The sequence below is a fragment of the Panicum virgatum genome, chromosome 7N, assembly GCF_016808335.1.
Source record: "Panicum virgatum strain AP13 chromosome 7N, P.virgatum_v5, whole genome shotgun sequence".
Lineage (NCBI taxonomy): Eukaryota > Viridiplantae > Streptophyta > Magnoliopsida > Poales > Poaceae > Panicum > Panicum virgatum.
The window spans coordinates 38088155-38107372 of record NC_053151.1 but is presented as its reverse complement, the minus strand read 5'-3'; the positions used below and the strand labels follow the sequence as shown (position 1 = coordinate 38107372).

Here is a 19218-nt window from a genome sequence, read left to right as displayed (position 1 = left end):
CTTAAACATATGGATTCTAAAGCACACAAGGCAGCTCAAGAGAAACTCATTGGCTTTATGGATCCTGGTGCACAAATTGATAATAAAATTGAGAAGTGGAGTGATGAGGATCGTCGCCTTTATAAGGTCAGATTGAAGTATACACTTAGATGTTTGAAGTTTCTTTTGCATCAAGGATTGGCATTCCGGGGACATGATGAAAGCGAAGAGTCTAGCAACAGAGGAAACTTCATTGAGCTTTTGAAATTTCTTGCAGCAAATAGTGAAGAAGTGGACAAGTATGTTTTGAAGAATGCTCCAGGTAATTGCTCCTTAATCAGCCCAAAGATACAAAAGCAGGTTATTCACTGTTGTGCCATAGAAACTAGAAAGAAAATAATTGAAGAAATTGGTGATGAGCCCTATGCCATTTTAGCTGATGAGTCTAGTGACATATCACATAGAGAACAACTAGCTCTTTGTTTGCGATATGTTGATAAATTGGGAAGGCCATGTGAGCACTTTATTGGAGTTGTTCATGTAGATGATACCAGCTCTTTATCACTAAAGAATGCAATTGAAGCTTTACTTGTTACTCATGGCTTGACTATGACTCAAATCCGTGGCCAAGGTTATGATGGGGCTAGCAACATGAAAGGAGGGGTCAGAGGGCTAAAAATATTAATCATGCAAGAGTCACCTTCAGCTTATTATATCCATTATTTTGCACATCAACTCCAACTAGTTCTTGTTGCTGTTGCCAAGGGCAATACTGATTGCCAAGGTTTCTTCAATCAAATATCTATCTTGCTGAATATTGTTGGAGTTTCTTGTAAGCGACATGGCATGCTTCGAAATGCTAGACTTGAGCAAATCACAAAAACACTTGATTGTGGTGAAATTGAAATTGGAAGTGGATTAAATCAAGAAATGGGGTTGCCAAGACCTTGTGACACTCGCTGGGGCTCTTATTACAAAACTATATGCAACATCATTGCTATGTATCCTTCAATTCATGAGGTACTCATCACTCTTGGAGATGATACATTACATAGGGCTGATTGGACAAAAATACATTTTATGGTTGGAGCATTTGAGTCCTTTGAGTTTGTTTTCGTTGCACACTTAATGTATGTTATTCTTGGATATACAAATGAATTATCCGAGTGTTTGCAAAGAAGAGATCAAGATATTCTTAATGCTATCACACTTGTTAATGTGGCAAAGAGAAGAATGCAGCAATTGAGGTCTGATGGTTGGGATAAATTTCTTGAAAGGGTCACTTTATTTTGCACAAAACATGGTTTCGAGGTTCCTGCTATGGAGGATAATTATGTGCCTTATGGAAAATCAGCACGGTATGCCCGAAATCAAACAAATGATGATCACTTTATAAGAGAAGTATATATTGGTGTCATTGATCAAATCAGTCAAGAACTTGATTATCGATTTGATGAGATAAATATGGAGTTACTTTCTTGTATGTCGGCCTTCAATCCTTCAATCTCATATGCTTCATTTGATGCACAGAAGATACGTAGACTAGCTGAGTTCTACCCTCATGACATATTCGGCTCTGACTTGCTAAAACTTGAGTTGCAACCTGAAAACTACATTGATGTCATAAGAGGAGATGATAGGTTCAAAGACATACACAGTCTTGTTGACCTCTCAGTTAAGCTTGTTGAGACAAATATGCATACATTTTATGATATGGTTTACTTGCTTCTTAAATTGGTATTGCTTCTACCTGTGGCGACGGCCTCCGTTGAAAGGGTATTTTCAGCTTTGAACACTGTCAAAACCAAGAAGAGGAATAAGATTGGTGATAGTGTTTTGGATGATTGTCTTGTCACATTCATTGAGCGGGATATTTTCTTTGAAGTGGATGAAGCTGATATAATAGAGACTTTCATGTCCATTAGACATCGTAGGCCGGACAAGGACAAGGACAACCACAAGTAGTATTGTAATCTTCTTTGGACTACTTTTAATTGTTGAATTAAAGACTGTTATTTCTTGTATCCCGAATGCTTGGTCAATTTTTAATGTCATTTACTGAATTAGAAAATGTATTATACCATTTTGTATGTGAAAATTTTAGCACGGCATACCCTATATTTAAAACCTAGGTCCGCCACTGCCTCCCTTCCTCGGTAGCTGCTTGCTGCTATTCTCCTTTCGGAGAGGATGTATCTCCGTGAAGTTTAATTGAATGGCTGAAATGCTGGTATATGTCCATCATTTCCCACAAGACAAGAACCTTTATTTCGAAATTCAAAAAAAGAGAGAGATATTTTGTTCCTCCATATAGAATTAGTTTCTTCTGATTTTGATGTAACAAACAATTTCTATGAAACATCGGAAGCCCCTTTTACCCTTATTTATATGATTTAAGTATACATAAAGCAATTTGTTTTTAAGGTGAGAAAGCTTATCCTTCTGTCAGGCCCAATGGAGGGAGTAACCTGCCGATGCTAATTGAGAAGGTTAGACATTCTTTTTATGCATGTTATAGTCTTCATGTTTTATTTAATGTCTTAAAAGTTGTTCACAGTGAAAAATTTGAGATAGGAGTACAAACTGTTGACTTGACTTGCAGACAGATTATCATATATTTGTAGCTTCGACATTAGTATTCACAAGGCTAGCAATGTATAGACGGGGATCCTAATGAAGTGCAATCAAAATTTCCAAATGAATCATTATTTGACTAAAGGCTCCTTGAAGGTAATAAAAGTAGCAGATGAATCTGGTAGGTAACTATAGCAACCTCACTGCATGAGTTCCCACTTCCCACTCATATTCCTCCCTCTTTTTGTTATACAATTTACCTCACTGCATGAGTTCCCACTTCCCACTCATATTCCTCCCTCTTTTTGTTATACAATTTTATTAGAGTTTGCTGAATTTAGTTCAGCTTTTGATAATGTTTACACAGAAACTTGTGATTTAGAGTTTAGATGGTTGTGTGAATCCATTTTGCTACATTCAGGTTGATGCTATGCTTAAAGAATGAGAAATTTGGTGGTCATATGTGCTATCTAATACTCCCTCCATACTTGAAAAGAATGTCGTTTTGGACAGCGACACGGTCTCCAAAATATAACTTTGACTTCTTATTTTTATAAAAATATTTATCATAAAGTGATATATTTATATTTTTATGAAAGTGTTTTTCAAGACAAATTTATTCATATGTTTTTTGTATTTTGAAACTCAACAACTTAAAAGTTATTCATGATTTATATTCTCAATGTTTGACCCAAACTTTGTCCACAACGACATTCTTTTCTAGTATGGAGGGAGTACTCTAATAAAATCACATTATCCAGCACTATGCATTCCTTTTTCACTTTTTCAAGGATTTGTAAAAGTAAAACTGAAATTAGCAAACTTTTTCTTTCTTGAACTCTAAAGCTCTTCCATTTTTTTGAACTCAAAATAGTTGCTGCCCATGTTATGTATTTTCTAAGCATTTTCATCATAATGGCTGCATTTCTTTGATGCAGTTTGCAACATGACAGCGGGAAACATTAAATGGAGAACTTGAAACAGCTCAAAGTTACAGGAGGTTTGATGAAAAACACATTGGCCATGCTGATGACTATGTGCAGGTCAGCTGGATACTCCTTTTTTTCATTTTGTTATTTTTCAAATTTATTTTAGATCATGTCAATTTATTAGGGGGATAAATCAACTGTGTTCTTGTTCTACTCTCCATGTGTTGTGAGCACCTACTTGCTGAACTAGTATTAACTGAGTTATATATTTAAATTGTATTTGTTAGGTGTTGTTATTCCTAATTTGAGTATAAGATCTTTTTTAGAACGACAGGCTAAAAGCCCCGCCCCATTTTCCATTAAGAAAATGAAGCTCAGTTGAGCGTTTACAGCACAGAGTTTTAACTGCCAAAATATGGCACAGATTCGAAAGTTCAGGACCACCAACTGTGCTGAAAACAGCCAATAGCTAAAAAACCTCCAAAACACCAGAAACTACAAGGAATGAAAAATTTGAGTATAAGGTCAACAGTCCTAAATGAATTTCCACTTTGATCATATATACCCTCCTTTTGGATTAATTCATACTTTAGTTCGAAATATAATATACGCTTTTTTTCAATCATGTTTTCCCTTAGTTAAGTATCTTTGTAGTCCCTGTCGTATGAAATCTTAATGCTGTTTCATTTTTACTGTGGTAGCTGGTAACTGTTCAAACCAGTTTGTTTGAAACCGGAACCAAACTGGCTGCCAAATATTAGAGGTTTGACTTAGATCTGGGTTCAGCAAAATTTATTCGAACTGGACTAGTGGTTAACTCTTCCATGTGTGCTATAGTTCTCTGTTCTCTGCTTAGGTGATTTATCTGACTAGGTGATCTTTTTATTTTTATTTAAACACACTACTGCAATCATTATAGTGGTCTTCGGAGCATGCAGTAATCCAGCTTGGCCCTTGTTTTGTAGTGGTGTCAGTTTGAGGTCATAGAAGCTGTAGCTTGTCTGGAGGAGAGTTTTGAAGATCTGATCAGCTACCTTGCACAAAGCAAAGGTCGGTCGGTTCATCCACGATGTTTACATTCTATTATTTAAATATAGCATATGTCCAATTCCCTACCATCTCTTGACCCTCCTTATTTGTGTGCCTGTAGAAGTAAATGTCATGTTGGAAGAAGATGCTCTGAAACTTTGCAAATGTTCTTAAATCACACATGTAGCAAGACAACTTGGAACTGCTGTGAGTGTGTAGAGTTGTGGCTACTTGGCCATTGTGGCCGCTTGTGTCTGCCATTCGTCTGGAAGAGCTGAAGTTTTGCTGTGGTTTCATATGACTAGAAGTACAAATTGATTGGACACATGCTATTCAGAATATGAATTTGAAAATGATTGTTAAATATGCTTCGTGCCTTTTAACATGTGGTTGATGTCTTTTTGTTTGATCCCAACCAAGTTTGTGTTGTTTTTGTACGATTTGGAATTTTGAGGTGTTTGATTCTTTACTAGACCAGAGAGGCCATTTGAGATCACTTGGTGGGCCTTTCATCTTTACATGGTTGATTTGTGCATGTCAATAAGAAATAGAATCGGATCATCACCGGCATGGGCACGGCTGTGAGCGGCAATGACTATTCAGGAGGGCCCGATGTCAGTCGGAGAACCAAGGTGATGGGCACGGCTGTGAGCGGCAATGACTATCCAGAAGGGCCCGATGTCAGTCGGAGAACTAAGGTGTGCCTAATCCCCACTAGGACCTACACCTAAGACACACTAACTTACTCTAGAGGTCCTTTCAACAGCAGAGCCGCTTTCTCGCTTTCGGGCAGAGCCGCTTTCTCGCTTTTGGGTGGCAGAGCCTACCAATAGATAACTTCCGGGAGGCAGAACTTTCCTACGATGAAGCCCAAATCTTTTATGATCTCGGGTGGCAGAGGCAGCCTACAATAGATTACAACTTATACACAAAGTAATTAGAAATTAGAAGACTAATATTTATTTATTACAACACAATAATATTACACAAGATTACACAACACATTCTCTCTTTGTGGCTATCCAAGTACTTATCCTTTTTTTGATGGCATGGCAAGAACGAGATTCTTTATTTATAGGCCAAGGCGGATCATAGGGTGGTGACATGTGTCCCTCTTCTAAAGAATTTCTAAATTTATTTATTACTAATTTTAGAGTAGTCCATGAAAAATATTTTCTGATAGAGAATACTCTATAAAATTGACTTGCATTTTTAATATAGAGAATACTCTAGAAGGTTGCCTTGCATTCTTCCAATAGAGCAAAAGTCTGACGAATTCGGAATGCTTCAATTTGAAAACGCTTGACTAATACAATATTATGTGTTTGGTTGCTAATATTTCCACCGTACCGGATAATCTTCATTTTTTTTGCGTCCCTCTTGGACGCTTGTTTGTTTCGCTAGCGCTACTCGTGTTACAAAAAAAATCTTGCATGTATGAAGTACTAAACAAAATTTATTTGTAAAACCTTTTCATGCATGCTACAATAACCAACCTTTAATCGTGCAGTTAAAGATCTCATTAGATTCGTCTCGCAAAATAGTGCAAGAGTTATAAAATTAATTTTGTAAACTAACTTTATTTAGTACCCCTAATTATTAGTAAAAATTTGTGCTGCTAGAACCAAACAGAGCACATGGCGCAGCAGGGGATAGCTACCACAAGAGAACAGACGCAATTATACTGTATTACACGAAAAGAATTAAACTGATTTTGTTTGTTGCCTAAATAATGCCTTTCCCTAATTCTAATTTTTTGTGTTTGCCGTAGAGTATCTCAGATGTGGGCTCCTCGGCGGTGCGAGCTGCCCGTCCGGCTCGCGGCGATGGCTACGGGCGTTGGCTGGCCACGAGCCATCATCCGCTTCTGGAGGAGGACGGAGTCAGCGTCAGCGCGGCGGCTTTGCCACACCATGCCAGCGTGATCGATGACGTAGAGCGCGAGAGGGACCGCAGCGCCGAGGAGCGCGCCTCCCGCGGCGGCCGGGGCGCCGCCCCGCCGCATGCCGCGCAGGCCCCAGACGGCGGCGCCACCAGAGCACCACAAGCCCTCACTGCCGCGCGCGCGGGACACGGCGGTCTCGACGGCGGAGAACGCGGCGCAGTAGGCGGCGAACGTGCCGGTGACGCGGGGCGCGTTCGCGCAGGCGGCGCCGCTGGGCGCGGCGCGGAGCCCCCTGGCGAAGTGGAAGGCAGCGCCGCCCGCCCCGCCCCACAGGAACAACTCGCCCACGAAGCCGATGACGCCGTAGACGGGGTGCAGGTACGTATCATAGATGGCCGTTCCTGTTTCAGACTCAGCCCCCCAAACGCTCATTTATTCGTTCAGAAGCCTGATCTCTATCAGATTCGGCCGTACCTAAAGACCTAGCTTAACAATGTGCCACGAAAATGAAATTCCAGAGATAGGAACCAGACAATTGCAGTGCCAAGCAAATCAGTCAACTGCTCCAATTGTGCTTGTCTGCTTCATTGCTTGAACATAATAGAATTATTTGACCACTTCTACTATGAAAGAAAGATAATTCTATACCAAACTAGCACTAACTAGTTCTCAAGGAAGGAGTCCACTTTGGCATTCACAGACCTCGATAAAAACTTCATGCAAATGGGAGGTTTCACATTTGCAAGAGAGAGAACAGCCTCTGGTAGTGCCCAGAGGCCGTCACCGCACATGAAACCTGCTGCAACTGCTGGTCCCAACGAGTCTGCTTCAGCTTTGTTTTTCCATTCCCAAATGAATAGTATTGTACAGCCCAAGAACATATCAATAGTGAAGAATGCGCCGATGTAGAAAGGAATTGCAACTGCCATGGGGATGGGGATGAACTTTGCCACCTTCTTCGGCACCAGGTCCTTGATCAAGTTGATCGCGAAGGAAACCACAAAGAATATGTAGCATAAGGTGAGGCAGTGCTTTGGAAGGGACAAACCATCCACACCCATGATCGCCATGTTACGGTACATAATGGTGTAAGGTGCTGGGTAAGCGCCATCGCTTGCTCCAACATCAAATGACTTGTAAAACAACCAGAAGATGCAGGGGGCAATAACACAGCCCATGGCGGTGCCTATCACCTGGCTGATGAACATGGACCTTGGTGAGGCCAGAGTCAGGTACCCGGTCTTGAAGTCTTGCATCAGATCAGCAGCTGTTCCCACAATGCTCATCATCACACCGCATGCAGCTAATCCCACAATCACACCACCACGAGAAGCACCTGCCCACGCACCAAAACTAAAGATTGCAAGCTTACCGTAGGCGCTGGCAAAGGACCAATTTGTTAGGCCACATCCATAGGCATTGCAGAAGGCTAGTGCTGGTGCAAGGATGTAGGCAGCCAAAATATGGTACCACTTGAGCTGTGGGATGATGAGAGGGAGACAACCGATGGTTATAGCTGCCAAGACGACATAGCCTCCAAATGCAACTTTAGTGGGAATTTGATCCTTCATGAATAGCTCAGCACGACGCTTTTCGTCGAATGACTCAGCGTCGATGTTAGTGACTGGGGTGCCATCATCGGACACAGGAAGCATGTTTGTATTTCTATTCCTGTACCTTGATATGAAGGCTTCTATTATGCGACCAAGTACCTTTAAGATGTTGTACAGGCCGTCCCCAAGAATTACTGCTATGGTTATAAACACCTGCATTGTCACGTTGTCAGTTCTGGGTAATACATTTGGTTGTGCAAAGCAAAAGCTTACTTGCTAGTGGGACCAAATTATAGTTTACCCTGTAACCTTGCAGTCCATGTAGACTACTATCCGGTAGAGTCTCGGGGTACCAACTTCCTTTCTTTGTGCTGATCAATGGCCACATTACTCCCCACGAGATGATGCCTCCAAGAAGAAGAGACACATTTACAATATATGGGCAGATCATTCCAACACCAACATAAGTAGGTGAGAAATCAAAAAAGAACCTGTAAAATGCCAACTAAGTTAAGAAGAATAGGAGTATGACCATACAACAGAGAAATATCATAAAATCGAGAATAGCCAGCAGACGACTCCTCAGCCAAAGAAATTAGTTGATGCACTTGAATATATACTGCACGTATTAGTCTATCACAGCATTATTATAGCAACTATATAAATAAGTTGGGATCAAATCTTTCTGGCATTAGAATTGCTTATTGTTTTGTTGTTGAAGGACACATCTATACTGACCTGTTTTTATAAGCTTCAAGGCCAAGTGTTGGGAAGGACCCGAATCCACAGTTTTCCCCGGCTGTGTAGAACCACTGGATGAATGCCCAAAGGAAGCTGAGTGAGAAGTATTTGCCCAACATCCGAACTTGCTTCCTGAAAAGAATATGATCTTATCAGTAACAATGTTTGATTTTTAATAATGACAAGCGACAAGAGTTCATGTTGCCTACATTGCACGCTTGGTACCCTGAGGTGCGTGGAATCCATTGATGAGGTAAGCGGATGCAGTGCCACTTGGGTAAGTCAGTTTGTAATCCACTATCATAACCTGAAAACATGCTTCCCTGTTGATCATCATAGAAAGTTTGTTTTTGCAAAATGTCCCTGAAGAATAGAGTAGGAAAGGGAAGCATCTAGCCTTTCTCAGAGGCACCAGAGCAAAAAGGCCAACGAAACTGCCAAGGAACATAAACCCTATCATCCATCCGAGGTGGGGTTCCTTGATATTCTGAGCATCATTGGCCTCGGTTACTTTATTAGCAATAGTTCCACTCATACCAAACAGATAACTGCTAAATCCACCTGTTGAATTAGAATTTGTGAATCACAACTGTATGCTATGATTATAGGGTATCTCACCACGCTAAATGGACCACAACATAAATTGTAGGAATCATCATGCAATGTCAAATCTAAATGTATTCTGTGTCAGTAATAGCATCCATAATCGTATTCAAAATATAAGCATGGCCCATGATCCAGGGAACAATGCCTTCTTTACTCAGAATTAATTTCTAAGATACAATATACCTTATGTTAATCGATATTTCAAGTGGTTTCATTAGATTTGTATAGGATTGTATGATGGAAAAACGTCAAGCAACAAGCATAGGTTGAGTTGTACAAATTCAGGAATCATTTTGGGGCGCTAGCATAGTTTACCCAGGACTCATAACAGGCGTAGGTGGGGTGTGGCGAACTGGTTTTCTATGATGGATAGGCAGCAATATCTTTCACTTTGGACAGGATGATTTTATTTGAGGAGCCTTCACCGGAGACTGTTTCAATCAAAATGGCAACAGGCCAACGGTGCATGTTATCCACAGTGGTGAGAAATTACTTTTGTTTTTGTTGATTTCATTTTACTTGGATTTAACTCCTAGGATTCTCTGTAGGATTATGCAAATTGGGGCTTCTTTTGCTTCAAGTTGGTGGCACACTGCAGTTTGGTGAGTGACTGAGTGTAAAACCTTTCACTTGGTCACTTGGTGTTTGAATTTCTCCACTTTATTCATTGCTGGTTTGATTTGGCTGCACAGATCAAGAACAGTAGGCAATGCTGGTCATCTCAAAATTGGAAGACGAGCCAAGTCCATCATGCAAGCAGATTTTGCTATGGTACTTAGCAGACAACTGTACCAACTATGCAGCTTTTCATCCGCACAGAAGACCTCCACTTCTACCATAAATCATTTTGAAGTATCCGATCAATTACATATTTTAACTTTATTTCAGAAGTTACATTTCTAGAAGACTGCAAATTTCTAAGGTTCCCATGTATATATGCAAAGAGAAAAGGGTTCATGATGGGTTCCTTAAATTTACATGTTACGTTTCCATGATATATATGCAAGAGAAAAGGGTTCAATCAAATTTACATCTTTTAAATTCTGTAAATTGTATTTTAATTTCAGCACTTTACCTAGTAGAAATTCCTTTGGTTCAGGTTTTGTGTTGACTCTAATAGGATTATTTGTCTTGTTTACATATTTTTAACCCATTTCATCTCATCAAGTATTTTTCTTGTCCTTTAGATTTCCATTTTTAGGAATTTTTTTCACTTCTAGTTACTCTGCTTTTTTCTTCAATCTAATTTAATATTTTTCTTTCTTTCCTCTCACAAGTAGAAACAAACATGGAATTAGAACAATGGGTGTCCTTTTCCCCCAAGTACCTGATTTTAGGCGTTAAAGATCCCACGGTACACGAGACATCAGTTTTTTTTTTTTTGAGAATTTTGACGAGCAAGAGGGCGTATAAACATAAACTAATAATGAGGGAAGCGCTGGGGTTTGGGGTTTTACCGGTGAAGGTGATACCGTAGGCGGATACGACGCAGGTCTGGATCATGGTGTTCTCCTGGCGCGTGAAGGGTTGCCTGAGCAAGCCGCAGCTCTCGATGGCCTTGGTCCAGACGCGGACGAGGAAGTAGCTGACGAGGCTGGCGGAGACGTTGAGCGAGGGGTTGATGCCCGTGGTGAGGTCGATCTTCATGAGGATGACGTTGAACACGACGGCGAGGAGGGACCCCACCACGAAGGCGCGCACCGTCAGCTGCTCCCGCCACGACGGCACGGCCAGGTCCGCGAACGCCTGCTCCACCGACGGTGGCGCGGGCTCCTCCTTGCCCGCGTTCCCGCCGCCGGCCTCGCCCGCCTGTTGGCCGCCGGCGTGGCGGCGGCGGAAGAGGTTGTTGGTGCCTTGTTCCAGGGCGTCGGCGGTGTCGTGGACGGCTGAGCCGCTGGTAGCGCTGGCGGTGCCCGATGCCATGCCGCCTCACACTGTGCGTCACTCGGCTGGTGCTTGGCAGTGGAGTTTGCTGGATCCTAAAAGGAGGGGCGGGAGCGTTTGATATGATCCGGTGGCCGGGTAGATGTTGGAGATTCGGGAGATTCTGGTCAAGATTCATGCATGGGGGCTCGGAAATTCTGGTCAAGATTCGGGGTGCTTACCGAATGGGTTTGAATCGGCTCGCTCGTCAGGTTAGTTTTCGGCCAACCGTATGTTTGGTTCAACGTGTAGAACCCAGATGATCTACGTTCGCCCAAAAAAAAAAATGCTCTGACTAAGAATGAGAATCTATTGTCGAACGCTGACAAGCAATTCCGCAACAGCCAACGATACACTAGACGTACAGAAAGCAGAGTGGAACGCAGGCATACTGGCCACCTTTTATCACCGTCCCACTGACTGACCAATGCTTTGTGATTTCGGAATTCATGCAACAGATGTTTAGCACTTTCGATTTTCCAAAACCACTTCTACTTTTGTACTTTAAAAATTAAATATATATTTAAAAAGAAATTGCAATCTTGTTCCACATATGTATCTGAGCAAAATATAAGGTTCAGTGTAAACAGCAATCTTGCTTCACAGGAGAGAATCTTGACCATGAAAATTTCATTTCAGAGAGAGCGACCAGTCAACTGCAGCACTAAACAATTCAGACAGCTTCTCCAATTGTGCTTGACTACTAAAACAAATACGATACTTGCGCAATGGTACTAATAAATTTACATGACTAGAATTATTTAACCACTTCAACTACTAAACAAAGATAGTTCTACTCTATCAAACGATCACTAGCTAGTTCCCAATGAAGGAGTCCACTTTGGCATTCACAGACCTTGACAAGAACTTCATGCAAATCGGAGGATTCACATTGGCAAGAGATAGAACAGCCTGGGGCAGTGCCCACAGCCCATCACCGCACATCAAGCCCGACGCAACTGCTGGTCCGAAGGAATCTGCTTCAGCTTTGTTCTTCCATTCCCAAAAGAAGAGTATCGCACTGCCCAAGAACATGTCAATCGCGAAGTATGGCCCAAGGTAGAAAGGAATTGCTGCTGCCATGGGGATGGGGATGAACTTCGCAACCTTCGCTGGCACTTGATCCTTGATCAAATTGATGGCAAAGGAAATGGCAAAGAAAATGTAGCACAGTGTGAGGCAGTTCTTTGGAAGCAAGGACAGGCCATCCACGCCAAGGATCGCCATGTTGCGGTACATAATGGTGTAAGGTGCTGGATAAGCGCCATCACTCGCACCAATGTCGAAGGACTTGTAAAATAGCCAGAAGACACAGGGCGCAATAACACAGCCCATGGCAGTGCCTATCACCTGGCTGATGAACATGGACCTTGGCGAGGCCAGAGTCAGGTACCCGGTCTTGAAGTCTTGCATCAGATCAGAGGCTGTTCCCACAATGCTCATCATGACACCGCATGCAGCTAATCCTACAAGCACTCCTCCATGGGAAGCACCTGCCCATGCACCAATGATAAAAATAGCAAGCTTGCCATAGGTGCTGGCGAGGGACCAATCTGTTAGGCCACATCCATAGGCATTGCAGAAGGCCAGTATAGGAGCAAGGATGTACGCAGCCAAAATATGGTACCACTTGAGCTGTGGGATGATGAGAGGGAGGCAACCGATGGTTATAGCTGCCAGAACGACATAGCCTCCAAATGCAACTGTCTTGGGAATTTGATCCTTCAAGAATAGCTCAACACGACGCTTGTCATCAAATGACTCAGCTTCAATGGGAGTGACAGGGGTGCCATCCTCGGACACAGGAAGTGTGTTTGCATTTCTATTCCTGTACACTGATATGAGTGCAAGTATTGAGCGGATAAACACCTTCAAGAAATTGTACAGGCCATCCCCAAGAATTACTGCTATGGTTATAAACACCTGCAGTTTTACGCCGTCAATTCTGGATAGTTGTGAAAAGAAAAAGTTTGCATGCTAGTACGGCCAAGTATTTACCTTATAACCATTTAGTCCATGTAGACTACTATCTGGAAGAGAGTCAGAGTACCAGCTTCCTTTTTTTGTGCTGATAAGTGGCCACATTACTCCCCACGAGATGATGCCTCCAAGAAGAAGAGACACGTTTACGATATACGGGCATATCATTCCAACACCAACATAAGTAGCTGAGAAATCAAAATAGAACCTGGAAAACAGGAGAACATTATCGTAAAGGTCAAATAAACTGCAGACTACTAAGCTTTTTTCCCCCAAACAATAGCAGATTTGTTAGCTAGAGATATTGATAATGCATTAGTCAATAACTGTGTGGTCTAACATAAGTTTGGAGCCACCCTTTTTGGCAATTTAGCACTATTTGAATTTAAGACCAGGATGTAGTGATACTGACTTGTTTTTGTAAGCTTCAAGGCCGAGTGTTGGGAAGGAGCTGAATCCGCAGTCGTCCCCAGCTGTATAGAACCACTGGAAGAAGGCCCAAAGGAAACTAAGAGAGAAGTACTTGCCCAACGTCCGAACTTGCTTCCTGAAATAGGTGACGAGATATTATCAGTAAACACGTACTGATTTTTTTACAATGACAGGCTAGCAGAGTTCACGATGCGTACTTTGCAAGCTCGGCACCCTCAGGCGTGTGGAATCCGTTGATGAGGTATGCGGTCGCAGTTCCACTAGGGTAAGTCAGCTTGTAATCCACAATCATAATCTGAAAACATTTATTTCAGACTTTCAGTTGATAAACATAGAAAGTTTGTTTGAACATTGAGAATTAGAGTTGGAAAGGTAAAGCATATACCTTTCGCAGAGGAACCAGAGCGAAAAGGCCAACAAAACTGACGAGGAACATAAACCCTATCATCCATCCTAGGTGAGGGTCCTTGATATTCTGAGCATCATTGGCCTCTGTTGCTTGTTTAGCGATAGTTCCACTCATACCAAATAGATAGCTGCCAAACCCACCTGCAAATTGGAATTTGTGAATCAGGGATCCGAGATTTTATATTGTTTTAATGTCATGGCGTTCTAAACGTAATAAGAACAGCTGTCGGGATCATCAGGCAATGCAAAATCTGAAGTTTTCACGGGGAACAATGTCTTTCTCAAACTCAAGATTAAATTCTGAAACATGCACCAGGTTTATCGACATCTGAAGACCGATTCGTGAAAATTTGTTTTCTGATAAATACATGCAGCGAATACCACCATGCCATAGATCTAATCTAGAATAAGAGACAAAAATAAACAGAAAGCGTGCCTTTCCACAGGTGATGCACCAAACTCGTTGGATTCATGAATCTGACAAGCAAGAGAGCGCAGAAAGAGAAAGTGACGGAAGCACTGAGGATGTTTAGGCCTTTTACCACTGAAGGCGATGCCGTAGGCGGAGACGACGCAGGTCTGGATGACGGTGTTCTCCTGGCGCGTGAAGGGCTGCTTGAGCAGGCCGCAGCTCTCGATGGCCTTGGTCCAGAGGCGGACGAGGAAGTAGCTGAGGAGGCTGGCGGAGACGTTGAGCGAGGGGATGATGCCGGTGGTGAGGTTGAGCTTCATAACGATGACGCTGAACAGGACGGAGAGGAGCGCCCCCACCACGAAGGCGCGCACCGTCAGCTGCTCCCGCCACGACGGCACGGGCTTGTCCGCGAACGCCTGCTCCACCGAGACCACCTCCTCCTTGGCATTGCCGGCGCCGGCGCCGGCGGCCTCGCCCTCGCCCTCGCGGCCGCCGCTAACGTGGCGGCGGCGGAGCAGGTTGGAGCCCAGCTCCATGGCGTCGGCATCGTCGTGGACGGCGGACCCGCCGGGAGCGGTGGCGGCCACGGCGCCCGTCGCCATGGTGACTCTGTTCGCGAGTATCGTGACTTAGTTGATGGTTGGGAGGCGGCGTATTTATTGGAAGGTAGCTGTATGATCTGGTGGGCTGGTGCTGGGCTGTTAACCGAGCTCTGGCTCACCAGCCCTCCGATTCGGAACTGCACGGCCTGGATGTTCTCTCGCGTGGAGAAGGCAGATTCGGGTCTTTTTTTTTTTTTGATAACAGGGTCAAAACGCTTTGATTCTTTGCCCTTGCAGATAGAGGCGAGGTGACGAGATCGAAGTGGTTACGAAATCTGAACCGAGAAGTAGTCACGCGTGTATACACTGGCAAACTTAACTTCGACAGCCCTCCTATTGGAAGGATCATGGTCTAAAAAGAGGTTGAATTGGTATTTTTCAAAATCTAATTCGTCCTTAACTTAAATCTAGTGTTGTTCAAATCTAAAATTCAAAACCTAACAGTTAAAGCACACTATAAGGCAAACTTAGGTTGGAAACACGCTAGCATGTCCATTTTCCTAGAAAAATCACACTAACAAATATAGAACTGGGCAAGGAAACACACTAGCGGGATCAAATCCTAGAATCAAACAAGCAAGTAAAAAGCAATAAAAAAATAACTTAAAGTAAATGCTTGAATGAAATGAGAAAGGGTTGAGCTCCTAGTTCATGTTATTTCTATATATGAAAGCCCTGGAGGGCGGCGGGCGGCCAGGCCGGCCACGTCGGCCGAAATTCGGCCGCCCGTCCGATCGCGATCCAACGGCCCTGTTTGATTGTTCTAATTTAATCTAATCTAGGAAAGAATATTGCGTGCATGGAGTACCAAATGAAGCCTGTTTGCAAAATTTTTTTAGGGATAGGTATAACTTTCCGCTACGAATCTGATGACGGTAATTGATCAATAATTGTTCTAATCTATTCTAATCTAGAAAAGAATCTTGCGTGCATGGAGTACTAAACGAAGTTTGTTTGCAAAACTTTTTTAGGATGGGTATAACTTTTCGCGACGAATTTGATGACGATAATTGATCAATGAATAATTGTTCTAATCTATTCTAATCTAGAAAAGAATCTATATATGAAAGCCCCGGAGGGCGGCGGGCAGCCAGGCCGGCCACGTCGGCCGAAATTCGGCCGCCCGTCCGATCGCGATCCAACGGCCCTGTTTGATTGTTCTAATTTAATCTAATCTAGGAAAAAATATTGCGTGCATGGAGTACCAAATGAAGCCTGTTTGTAAAAAAATTTTAGGGATGGGTATAACTTTCCGCTACGAATCTGATGACGGTAATTGATCAATAATTGTTCTAATCTACTCTAATCTAGAAAAGAATCTTGCGTGCATGGAGTACTAAATGAAGTCTGTTTGCAAAACTTTTTTAGGATGGGTATAACTTTTCACGACGTATTTGATGACGATAACGGATCAATGAATAATTGTTCTAATCTATTCTAATCTACAAAAGAATCTTGCGTGCATGGAGTACTAAATGAAGTCTGTTTGCAAAACTTCTTTAGAATGGGTATAACTTTTCGCGACGAATTTGATGACGATAATTGATCAATGATTGACTGCAGCGACACTACAGTAATTATTCTCAAATTATGCGGTCAAAGGTCTACTTAGATTCTTCACGGTTCATCCGCCCGTCCGATCGCGATCCAACGACCCTATTTAATTGTTCCGATCGCGATCCAACGGCCCTGTTTAATTGTTGTAACTTGTAATCTAATCTAATCTAGAAAAGAATCTTGCGTGCATGGAGTCCTAAATGAAATCTATTTGCAAAACTTTTTTAGGGATGGGTATAACTTTTCGCGACAAATCTGATGACGGTAATTGATCAATAATTGTTCTAAACTAATCTAATCTAATCTAGAAAAGAATCTTACGTGCATGGCATACTAAATGAAGTCTGTTTGTAAAACTTTTTTAGGGATGGGTATAACTTTTCGCGACGAATCTGATGACGATAATTGATCAATCATTGGCTACAGCAAAACTACAATAATTATCCTCAAATTATGCGATCAAAGGTCTACTTAGATTCTTCACAGTTCGTAGCGCAGGGTACTGGAATTACTTTTATAAACTAACTTTATTTAATACTTCTAATTAGTGGTCAAAGTGCATTCTAGATTCTAAATCTAGAAAACCAAACAAAACCAACGTTCGCCGCCGATAAAAACCTTGCATGCATGAAGTACTAAATGAAGTCTGTTTGCAAAACTTTTTTTAGGATAGGTATAACTTTTCGCGATGAATTTGATGATGGTAATTAATCAATGATTAGCTACAATGATGCTACAGCAATTATCATCAAATTATGCGGTTAAAGATCTCATTAAATTCTTCGCGATTCGTAATATACTATCTTTGCTTACATATACTATACTCTTAAAATACGTTCACTCTACTTGAATTTCAACAAATGCAAACAAAAAAAATATTGCCAAACGGAATCAAAGAAAAATACTACGCGCGCAATAGCGCGCGCACTGCACTCGTAGTTGTCCATGCAGCCCGGCCTGCATCGTGCCCGGGCTGGCACGGCCCGGCAAGGCGTGCCGGGTATGGGCCGCCAGCCCGGCACGCCGGGCGGCACGGCCCAGCACGAGGGAAGCAGGCCGGCCCATCAAGCACCACATCCCTTCCTCCGCCTCCCCCCTCCTCTCCTCCGTCATTCTCCACGACTCCACCCCAGCGCCTCCGAACGTCTCCTCCCTCCACTCCACCTCCGACGCCTACCTCCCTTCACCCTCTCCTCCAGGCTCCACCTCCGAGGCTCCGACGCCGGCACGCCGCTTCGCGCCTCAGCTGCTCGCGGCTCGCCCGCTCCGGCGCTCCCTTCCCGGCTGACCGGCTCCCGCTCCACCACCTAACCGAGCCGCCACCTCCCTCCATCCTCCCTCCATCTCCGCGCATCCACAGGCCACGGCTCCGCCCCCTCTCTTTGGCGAAGCAGCAGATCCGGCCGGGAGAGCAGCAGATCCGCGGCAGCAAGCGAGGCTGGGGGCCTGGGGCGGATGGCGCGCCGGCGGCTGGCGGGTGCGGCGGGTAGGCGTAGACGGCGGCCAGTGGGTGCGGCTGTGGGGGAAGGCGCAGTAGCCAGCAAGCGGGCAGCTGTGGCAGTGGCGTGTGGCGGTGGCAGATGGCGGATGACGCGGCACCGCCGCACTGGCGAGCTCACGTGCGGCGGACGGCACGGCACGGCGGAATGGGGCGTGCTTTTTGGGCCGGCCCGGCACGAAATGGGCCCGTGGGCTCGTGCCTGGGCCGTCGGTGCAGCCTGTGGGCTAGCACGGCACGGCCCGCTAAGGAGTTGGGCCGAGCCAGGCACGGCCCGGAGATGACCAGGCTAGGGCGGGCCCGGGCGCGGGCGCGGGCCGGGCCGGGCGGCCCGAATGGACATCTATAGTCCATGTTGGAGCACCCACAAATGGTTGAGCTCCCTTGCATCACGAAGAGCAAGAATCCACTAAAAGTGCTCCTTCTCTATCTCTAGAACGATGAGCTTCACACCATGTACAAGATCTCCTTTTTGGGGCTCTCACAAAACTCCAAGAGCCCACCAAGAGCCTCGGATCATCGAGACCGTCTAGGTGTCGTCAAACACCAAGAGTAACAAGCTCTTAAGTCTTCACTTGACCCTCACTAAGCTGGCCCTAAGCTCAAACACACTTGCTACTCTTCATTTGGATGAATTCTTCTTGAATTGGGTGAATTGCAAGTTATATATCTCTTCTCTCAGCACAAGGGTGGTCTCGGATGTTCAATGTGTCCAAAGGCAACTCAAATAACCCGGATGATCACCTTATATAGGGTGGAGAGGCTCCCCTAGTCGTTACTAACTCGCTGCAAAAAAGTTAGTAGGCATCGGAACTTTCGATGGGCGGTATCGGAACTTCCGGTCACACTGAATGCAAATAGTAGCCGTTGCAGCTCTGACAAAGTAACAAGTTGGCGTCATTGATCCGATGGGGCATCGGAACTTCCCGCGCTGAAAAGAATTTAAAACCCTAAAAACATGCTCTCCGAGTGATGTGCCGGTGCTTAGTCCGATGAGCATTGGAACTTCCAGTGCTGAAGAAAGTTTGAAACCCTGAGAAACATGCTGACTGTGTGACGCGTCGATGCTTAGTCTGATGGCTGTTGTTGGAGGCCATCAGAACTTTC

General features: G+C 43.9%; 4 protein-coding genes and 1 long non-coding RNA gene across 5 annotated transcripts; 2 read left to right on the top strand and 3 right to left on the bottom strand.

Moving 5' to 3' along the window:
- The first annotated feature begins 1299 nt into the window (after nt 1-1299).
- On the top strand, nt 1300-1944 carry LOC120681229. The gene has a single exon (XM_039962745.1). The coding sequence runs from the start codon at nt 1300-1302 to the stop codon at nt 1942-1944; it is 645 nt and encodes a 214-aa protein (XP_039818679.1).
- Nucleotides 1945-6288: 4344 nt separating this feature from the next.
- On the bottom strand, nt 6289-6828 carry LOC120681228 (mitochondrial import inner membrane translocase subunit TIM17-3-like). The gene has a single exon (XM_039962744.1). It carries the CDS (start codon nt 6826-6828, stop codon nt 6289-6291), a length of 540 nt encoding a protein of 179 aa, XP_039818678.1.
- A 120-nt stretch (nt 6829-6948) lies between these two features.
- On the bottom strand, nt 6949-9994 carry LOC120683110 (probable metal-nicotianamine transporter YSL11). The gene is made up of 4 exons (XM_039965131.1): nt 8900-9994; nt 8688-8822; nt 8251-8440; nt 6949-8162 (listed from the first exon to the last, which is right to left on the bottom strand). Exons 1-4 carry the CDS (start codon nt 9223-9225, stop codon nt 7059-7061), a joined length of 1755 nt encoding a protein of 584 aa, XP_039821065.1. The 5' UTR covers nt 9226-9994; the 3' UTR covers nt 6949-7058.
- LOC120683111 lies at nt 9019-10269 on the top strand. The gene is made up of 4 exons (XR_005678677.1): nt 9019-9159; nt 9696-9777; nt 9845-9898; nt 9989-10269. It is a non-coding gene; the product is annotated as an uncharacterized LOC120683111 (long non-coding RNA).
- A 1549-nt stretch (nt 10270-11818) lies between these two features.
- LOC120683724 (probable metal-nicotianamine transporter YSL11) lies at nt 11819-15122 on the bottom strand. The gene is made up of 6 exons (XM_039965812.1): nt 14582-15122; nt 14017-14180; nt 13829-13926; nt 13612-13746; nt 13218-13407; nt 11819-13142 (listed from the first exon to the last, which is right to left on the bottom strand). The coding sequence occupies exons 1-6, from the start codon at nt 15054-15056 to the stop codon at nt 12036-12038; spliced, it is 2169 nt and encodes a 722-aa protein (XP_039821746.1). The 5' UTR covers nt 15057-15122; the 3' UTR covers nt 11819-12035.
- Nucleotides 15123-19218: the final 4096 nt, after the last annotated feature.

Excerpts from the sequence above, each read along its gene's own strand:
- LOC120683724 (XM_039965812.1), bottom strand. The coding sequence starts at position 15,056 with ATGGCGACGGGCGCCGTGGCCGCCACCGCTCCCGGCGGGTCCGCCGTC. Across the intron at positions 14,181-14,581 it reads CTACGGCATCGCCTTCAGTG|GTGGGTTTGGCAGCTATCTA; the intron begins GTAAAAGGCCTA and ends TCCAATTTGCAG. Across the intron at positions 13,747-13,828 it reads GAGGGTGCCGAGCTTGCAAA|GAAGCAAGTTCGGACGTTGG; the intron begins GTACGCATCGTG and ends CACCTATTTCAG.
- LOC120681229 (XM_039962745.1), top strand. The coding sequence starts at position 1,300 with ATGGAGGATAATTATGTGCCTTATGGAAAATCAGCACGGTATGCCCGA.
- LOC120683110 (XM_039965131.1), bottom strand. The coding sequence starts at position 9,225 with ATGAGTGGAACTATTGCTAATAAAGTAACCGAGGCCAATGATGCTCAG. Across the intron at positions 8,441-8,687 it reads CTTGAAGCTTATAAAAACAG|GTTCTTTTTTGATTTCTCAC; the intron begins GTCAGTATAGAT and ends GGCATTTTACAG. Across the intron at positions 8,163-8,250 it reads ATGGACTGCAAGGTTACAGG|GTGTTTATAACCATAGCAGT; the intron begins GTAAACTATAAT and ends GTGACAATGCAG.
- LOC120681228 (XM_039962744.1), bottom strand. The coding sequence starts at position 6,828 with ATGAGCGTTTGGGGGGCTGAGTCTGAAACAGGAACGGCCATCTATGAT.